The sequence below is a fragment of the Meriones unguiculatus genome, chromosome 5 (genome assembly GCF_030254825.1).
Source record: "Meriones unguiculatus strain TT.TT164.6M chromosome 5, Bangor_MerUng_6.1, whole genome shotgun sequence".
NCBI lineage: Eukaryota > Metazoa > Chordata > Mammalia > Rodentia > Muridae > Meriones > Meriones unguiculatus.
This window is the reverse complement of record NC_083353.1, coordinates 119,582,290-119,590,872: the sequence shown is the minus strand read 5'-3', so window position 1 is coordinate 119,590,872 and position 8,583 is coordinate 119,582,290. Positions and strand designations below refer to the sequence as shown.

The window sequence follows — 8,583 nt, the reverse complement described above, 5'->3', positions numbered from 1 at the left end:
ACACCTCTCAAACACACAATAAATAAATAATTTTAAAAGAGTTCATTTTGATTATGAGTTGGCTACTCATAAAACATTGTAAATATCTCTTGCTTTGACAATCTGTTCAGTTTCATCCTGTTATAATATAGATACATAATGGTAAAACATATCGGAAAGTATAAAAGTTTAATCAGCATTTCACAAAATCATCATAAGCTATACCTTATTTGACATATTTAAATATTAAAAAATTAGAGTACATGGCTGAAACAATATGTAAAAATATAGTGTATTTACACTATCATTTTATATTTCTAAAACAATAAGAGTGTTGTAAGAATGCTATGTTTTGAAACTAGTGCTATAGTTCATAATTATAATGCCTGGGAGTTACCAAAACTTTATCTATTAAGCCTGAAATAAAAATTCATTTCAGGACATCTGATATCTGTTTGTACGATGTATCTTTTTTTATTATTATTATCCCAGCTGTATCCCTCCCTCATTCCCTCCCATTCCCACCCTTCCTCCCTCATCTCCACCCTGCCCCTTTCCAAGTCCACTGATAGGGGAGGACCTCCCCTTTCATCTGACCCTGTTTTATCAGGTATCTTCAGAACTGGCTGCAAAGTTCTCCTCTGTGGCCTAGCAGAACTGCTCCTCCCTTGTGGGGTGGGGAGGTCAAAGAGCCCGCCATTGAGTTCATGTCAGAAATAGTCCCTGTTCCCTTTACTAGGGAAACCCACTTGGTTACTGAGCTATCACGGGCTACATCCGAGCAGAGGTTCTAGGTTATATCTATACATGGTCCTTGGTTGGAGAAACACGATATATCTTATATATTATAACTTAATTATTTTAAATCACAAATGAGTATCATGTTTCTCTAACATTGTGAAATATTTGCATAGTACTTATACCAGGCATAACATAAAAAATTGATAAAGCAATATGAAATGGAAAAGGTTTAATCTGGAAGAATTTCTAATGAACTGAGCTTTCTATAGAGCATGCAGGATGATCTCTAATGTATCTTAGGGACCCATGGGGTGAACATCTTTGAACCTGCATGTCAGCCACCATAGCACAAAAAGAGAGGTTTGTCTCAGCTTTGTATCTCCCCAGATCAAGGCACACGAGTGTCCTGAAGGAAAAGCTAATGTGGCAATCTGGCAGCACCTAATGTAAAAAATGTTCTCCAACAACTCAGTTTTCAAATTTTGTATTAAATGAGCCAGAAAGTAAATGGAACAGAGAAGGACGTAGGTGATCATGGGTTTTAAGACTTTGATGTGGGCATTGGCAAGGGCATCTCTGCATCTTTCTGTATACTGCTGCATCCTCTTATGATGTCTCCATAGGGAGAAAATGAGCAGGAGAAAAGTGGACTGGGAAATCACGAAGGGTGGGAAAGTAAAAATAGAGTAGTTAATGATTAAAATAACCCTGTAAAATGCTGCAGTGTCATTTGAAGAGAAACCGTACAGCGGATATCTTCTATGGCCACCTATCTGGCCATCAATGTATGAGTTTATCAGTAGAGTGTTTAGAAACAAGAAGGCCAAAGACATGAGCAAAGTCCCTGAAACCATCTGGTTAACTCTCATCTTTAAGTAAACAAAAAAAGAGTTAGAAAAGTTGGCTATTTTAAGAAAATAAAAAAGGCCAAGGCATGCAGCAAGCCACATGCTGAAATGACTGCTGAAAATAATGTGAAAATTTAATAGTTTTACCAATATTGTACTTAGCACCAAGTCTGAGTACAGTGTAGAAAGAAATAAAAATGTGAGTAAAGTCGAAAGATGGGAGATTCTGGAGAAAGCCAAGGCTGTAAGTATTTGATTCACTGCTGAGATCTTTCTTTTCTTGACCCAGTGGATGCAGTTCACCAGGGCTATGAATCCATTTCCAAAGCATCCTACTATGATTTCCACAACGACAATACATAAAAGTATGCTCTGTATGATGCCATTCATTGTCTGTAAAGAAAGTTACGATTTCTGAGGTCACTGTAGAAAATTTGAAGAGCTGAATCCGAGTCTTAGACCTTCACAGTATACTCGATGTTAAGAATGCTCTATTCAGAAAAAAAAAAAAAAAAACAGCAAATATCAAACTTTGAAAATATTGGGCTCATAGCATATCATTTTTTTTCTGCCAGAGTGACTTTTTCTCCCATTCATTTCAACCAAGCTTCATCCTGAATGTATTCTTTAGGACAAAACGGTGTGGAGTATTCTTTACTGGATCCCAAAGAAAATACTAAGCTTTTACGTTCCAAGATAAAAATAAATACATGTTGTTTGTATTGGTACCCTGATTCTGCCATAATAATATTTTCATCTGGAAACTGTAGTTGAAGACTATTAACTTAACGAATTCTAAGATGCAGGAGGCAACCAGAACCCAAACATGTGTAAGACGCTTTCTGTCCCCAGGGCTGACACAGCGTTGAACATTAGTGTTGTGCAGAAGCTCTTGAAACAGACATTGGATTTGTCTGATAATGTCGCAGACACTAACATTCAACTAAACACTAAGGAGATAACCACACATGTATATTATTTTGCAAAGTGTCTGGAACACATGCACAAACACCTCCTCCCCCCACGTTTCCTTGAATTACAATCCCTTGTTTCACATTCAAATGTTTACAGACGATCTCATCTCTTATTATTCATCAGGCTGTGTATAGTCCTGTGACAGTTTCTCTGACAATGTTTAAAATGCTCTACCATATAATCACATCAGAATTAATATAAAATTCAGCAAACTTGGGGACTTTTAAACCCACACATGTAGAAAATACATATCATTAGCTTTAGAGATGAAGGAGAAACACAGGTGACGTTTCATTATGAAGGCCCAATCCCATCCTCAGTCTCCTAAATCAACTATCCTCCAAAATCAGTATAATTGAAAAATCCTCAAAACTTTACAATAATTACACGATAGACATACAATGAAGGGAGAAAGGGGTAGTTCTGGAAACCTTTGAGTCAGTTTCTGTGAGTTGAAAAGTGCACTTACCTCCAGGGGCACAAACAGTCTGGCTGGTCTTCCAGCTGGCAAAGATGAGCTCAAGTAAGAGGAGAAACAGAAATGCAAACACCTAGGGTGTGGCAGTGTAGAGTGGGCAGAGTGCTTTAGGGGCTATTTTGGCAAGTTGGTATGTTCTGTTAGGGCTCACTGGGAATACGGCTCTGGCAGTATCCAAAACATGTTTACTTTAAAATGACCTCAAAAGTCCTTTCTCTGGGGATGGGTGGCCCATTCAACTCAGAGAAAAGGGAGGAGAAAAGGCCAAGAAGAGAAACATTGTGTCCTTGAGTAGTAAAATAGTAAGAGGCAAACCATTTCCAACAGATGTTACTATTATTTGTTCAATGACATAAAGATGCCAAATGTGGGAAACAGGGGCTGGAGTTTCATCCATGAGGATCTTATTTCAGGGAAGAAATCTCAACTGGGATGTCCAGCTGACTACGTTACTTTCTCCAGTCAATTTTCAGCTGGAGAAAGGAGAATTTTGTTCCCTGGAAAGAAGGTATGTTTTCACCCTGGTCCTCTTTGCCAAGTCCTAGAAGTATCTTTCATTGTGGCTTGAAAACACCATAAGTTCCACCATCAGTCCACTGGGATTGACCATCTTTCCAGACAGCTAAGATGGCACCAAGAATAATTCAAACACACTTCATTTACAATCCAAAATAAAAAGTGAATGTCAAAGAGATGAGCAGTACCTTCTTCCATTTTAATGTTTCTTTAGGTATATTTGGAGGCTTTAGCATGCTACATATGTCATTGGTATTTTGGCTTTATTATAATGATTATAATGAATTCAAGCAATCAAAGAAGATTAAGCAATTACAATTTTTACCTGTATTTCTCCCTTTATAGGTCATTATGGTTATAATTGTTATCCCGTGATCACATTTCTATAAATATTTAAAATGTATAAAATATAAAACTAAATTAAATGCTGGAACACTGCCATTCTTATTTAGTAAAAATTAAAATAAGTGGTTTTTAAATTTCTCCTTTTGAAACACTTGCAGTATCAATTAAAAAGACACTTTTGATAACAGTAGAAATTTTGTTTTATTGTGAGATAATTGATTAATTGTGCTTCTCAACATTAGCCCCTATCAAACCCAGGAGACATTTAGCTGCCTTCTCAGAAAATAAAATAAAATAAAAAAACACTAATATCAGCAGCAAGATGAACTTTTAACTGAGTGAGAGTCCTCAAGGTTTTGAGGACACACATTTGGGGAGAGTAAAAAGACAGCTGAGAAGTGGTCCTCTGTGATATGGGAAAAGATCAATAAATAGCAGCAAAGGATTAATGACCTAAAAGCCTCAGATGAACTGAGAAACTCTAGACAGGAAAGTTGACATGTTAATAACATCATCCACAGAAAATTACCCTCTGGTATGCCCCTAATAAAAAGATCAACATATCAACACCTGCTGGTATTTAACCCTTTGAAACTGCAGAGAAACAGATCTGCGAAGGAATCTTGCATCCAAAAGTTCCCTTTTCTACCTGTACTCTGCCCCATCTTCACCAAGTCTCAGTGTTGACAGCCTCTGCTCCCACACAGGACCTGCTGCCGCCTTCGTTGTTCTGATTAAATAGCCAGTTGCTCCTGTAGAGGTTCCTCTCCATCCAATCCTGGTCTAACAGGCAGCATCTTGGACCAGCTTCCTCCAGGGATGCTCAAAGTTCAGGCTGATGATTCTGGTGAAGTCAGATTCAAGGATGTAGAGAAGACCACATCCTTCAAGAGCAGCCACCTGAAGTGGGTTTTCAAGACCAGGTTTTGCCAATTTAAGCCATTTAAGTCTATAACCCTAGAAGACTGAACTGAAAGGTGGCTTCCTGAGGTTACTCTTTGCGATGAGAGTAAAAGGTCTTCACGCAATTACCATTGATGTTTGAGTAGTTTTTAGCTCTGTTTTATTTATGTTTCCTATACCTCTTTCTCCCTTCTTTACCCCAACCACTTCCAACACCCCAACACCAGCTAAGAGAGAAAAAAGGTTAGTTGGGAGAAGGGCTGTAGGTTTTATTAGCTACTTCCTCCTGACTGAGGTCATCAGGTTCCTGGAGGTAAATCCAATCCTCCTTTAGGGATATCTCCATCTTTTTTGCCACAGCAACCAGCAGCCTTCTTTCTTGGAGCTCTTCAAAACCCTCTGGGCTCTTGCTTTTATTCCCTCTCCAGTGCTCTCAGAATGAAACTATCTGCAGCTGGCAAAGAGCCCCTCTCAGAGCCTGCACAAGGCAAAACAGTTTGCTGCTGTGGATAACCTGATTCAGTCCCATGTCTCACACCTGGGACTAAAACAAAAACATGTTTACATGTTACCAACCAAAACATTCACAACACATTGAGACAATAAAATGAGGAGAATCTAAGGATCGTTGTCAGTCTATGATTTCTTGGTAGAATGGGACCATCCCAAATTAGAAAGAAAAACAACTGGACCTTGAATAAGGGCCAGCTAAGAAAGAAGAACAAGTCAGGCGATTTAGGCCCGCTATGGGAAAAGAGGGGAGGACTGTCCTTGGAGCTGTGAGCTCCCCGCTACAGCTGCCAGCCGCATAACTGCTATCTTTTCTGCTGACTAATCAATGTAAAGGCCTGATTTTTTAGGAATAAAAACTCTGTGCTTTGTATGCTCGGGGTCGTCTCCTGCTTTGAAGGGACGACCCCCATCGCGATCAGAATAAACTGCCTCTTGCTTTTGCATCTTCTGTGAGTCTCTTTGGGGGAGGGAGCGGTACAGACCCTGCACCGGGAGTGCAGGTTTTGCAGTGGTTAAACAGAAAGTGAGTCACCAGAATCTCCAAAATATGTCATGAGGTAGGTTCTCAATGACCAAGTACTTATGAACAACAGCAACAAACGTCACATGATCACATTTTCTGTGACTTCCTGGGACAGGACTGGAGCAACCGACTCTACCAGCTGGGGATCTCACAGAGCATGTGTTCTGATGTTCTTCGTAAGATTATCTCTAGGGCCTTGACTCACGTCCATCCTAACGGATTGCATTGGTTCACTGGTGTGTTTCTGTTAATCTAGATGAATATGTGACTGATACTTAGTTTTGACAGCTGCTGAAATTTTCACATTGTTTGTAACCTTCAAGTGTTGGGGACCACCTGAGGAAACTCGCCAACTTCAGAGACCACCTGAAGGAGCTCACCAACTTGCCTGTTCCCTTACTTGCAGTAAACATACTGCTTGGAGATGCCCGTTCCCTTACCTGCAGTAAACATACTGCTTGGAGATGTCAGAGACCACCTGTGGAAACCCATCAACCTGCCTCAACTTGCCCGTTTCCTTACCTGCAGTAAACATACTGCTTGGTAACAGCAGAGATGTGCTCACAGAACCATGGCTTATCACAAGATGTTTCAGGCCCCTGGCCGAGAAGAATTTGTAATTTTTCACCCACCCTACTTCCTCATCCTGAACCCTATATAAAAGCTGATTCTGCTCAGTAAAGTTGGTCCTTGACAAGCACCTGTTTGCTTGGACTCATTTCTTTCTCTCAGCCCATCTTTTCACAGGATCGGATTCTCTTCTATCCCCCACTAATAACAGGCTCCGCTGGCCGGAGCATTCAAGGAAAATGACACCATTATAAGGACGCAAGATGAAAGAAGAGTGTCACAGTTGTTTTCCAGGGAAGAGCCTTACTATCATACCAACATGCCCTCTGATGCAGTTTGTAACTGAGTCTGTTGCACAGAAATGTCTATTGACAAGTATTTGTTTTGTTGGAAAATTCAAAGCAATTCTATTTAGGATTTTGAAAACAAAGCACATTACCCTGATGCCTATTCTATGCTCTCAATTTTATTGACATTTTATGAAATATGTAATTCTAATTCAATGTATTAATGCTACCATAATAAGTACCAATAAGTAGGAAATGATAATATCTTTAAATATTGTAACATGAAAGAGTGAAACACAAAACACCATGTTACTAATTCTTCTTTTGTGATGGTATAGCCTTTGCTTTTTTGGAGTAAACATGATTTCTCAAGTATTCATCTTTTTTTTAAAAAATAAACATTTATTATGTATACAATTTTCTGCCTGCATGTGTGCCTGCACACTAGAAGAGGAGACCAGATCTCATTATACATAGCTATGATCCACCATGTGGTAGCTGGGAATTGAACTCAGGACCTTTGGAGAGCAGCCAGTGCTTTTAACCTCTGAGCCATCTCTCCAGCCTCAATATTCATCTTCTTTATCATGGTCTTTGCTCAGATTTTAGAAGGCCTGTGAAAATCATTCATGGATTTTCATGGTAGTCCTACATTTATTTTTATTATTTTCAATGTGGTAATATATTTATTAAAAAACCTAGAAAATATTTTGGAAACATATTAACTCAAAATAAATTTTGGGGAAGAAAACTGTTACTAACTACAAATAATAGAACACATGTCATTTGTGTATAGAAAGCCAGAAAGTATCACTAAAGTAGTTAATTGCTTTCTATTAGAGAAAAACAAAAACAAAAACAAAACAAATCTACCAAAACAGCTTATATATCTCCCAGATAACTATGTTGTTAAAACTCCATCTACCTTTTATGTTCCCACTTCTCAGCATTCACACTGCCAATACACTTGCATCTACTGATATTCTGTCTAGAATTGTGGAATTTTCAGACTTTTTCTCTAATAAATGCTTCAATTTATAGAAGCTTTGTTGGTATAATGTTCTTTTGGAATGTATACAGTTTACCCTCGTTCATTCAAATGCTGATCTCTCTACCCCACAATGTGGTTTCAATCTGGACATTGCATTGTTATGCTTATTCTAAGCATCAACTGTCTCAAGTTTGTGTAAACATGCCACCATTTGTTCACTATATTGTCAATTAAACAACCAGCCCAGTGCTGTGCAATGGTGAGAATAGGATGGCACATCCTGGCCAGAGGGGAAAGAAAGGAAGCAGGAGGAAGGAGGAGAATCTGGAGGAGAGATCTTGGAACCACATGGAGAAATGGAACAGACCTAAGATATGACTAAAAGCAAGTATAATGGGTGAAGTCTGAATGATAGGAAGCTATGCAGGCTTGGAGGTTTAGGATAGAGTAACTATTGCCCAGCATTGTGCTCTAGGTTAGGTAAAATAATCCTAGTCTCTGTGTGGTGATTTGGGTATACAGGTGGTTTAGGAATAACCGCTGCTTTACTAAAAGACAAGTCAATAATAAATATTATTATACCACAACAAAGCTTATAAGTACAGCATGAAACCAATGCCTGAAATTTGCAGTGGTGAAGAGTGTTTTCATCTCTGTGAATTGTTGGTGCATACTCTTCTGTTCTTTCACCCATTTTTAACTAAGGTATAATTTGTACCAAACATCTAATGCCCAAAAATCAAGATGCTACACATTACCCATTACAGGACAAACTGGATCTCCTCTTCAGTGGCTCTTGCATAACTGATGTGAAATTAATTTTAATTTTTATTAATTACAATTTATTCACTCTGTATCCTCTTCTGTAGCTCCTTCCTTCCTCCCCTTCCAAACACACCCTTCCTCCCCCTTCT

At 38.8% G+C, this 8,583-nt stretch overlaps 1 protein-coding gene across 1 annotated transcript; it reads right to left on the bottom strand.

Moving 5' to 3' along the window:
- Positions 1 to 1,016: 1,016 nt before the first annotated feature.
- On the bottom strand, positions 1,017 to 1,958 carry LOC110564020 (taste receptor type 2 member 129-like). The gene has a single exon (XM_021661295.1). It carries the CDS (start codon positions 1,956 to 1,958, stop codon positions 1,017 to 1,019), a length of 942 nt encoding a protein of 313 aa, XP_021516970.1.
- Positions 1,959 to 8,583: the final 6,625 nt, after the last annotated feature.

Coding starts and splice junctions, on each gene's coding strand:
- LOC110564020 (XM_021661295.1), bottom strand. CDS start 1,958: ATGAATGGCATCATACAGAGCATACTTTTATGTATTGTCGTTGTGGAA.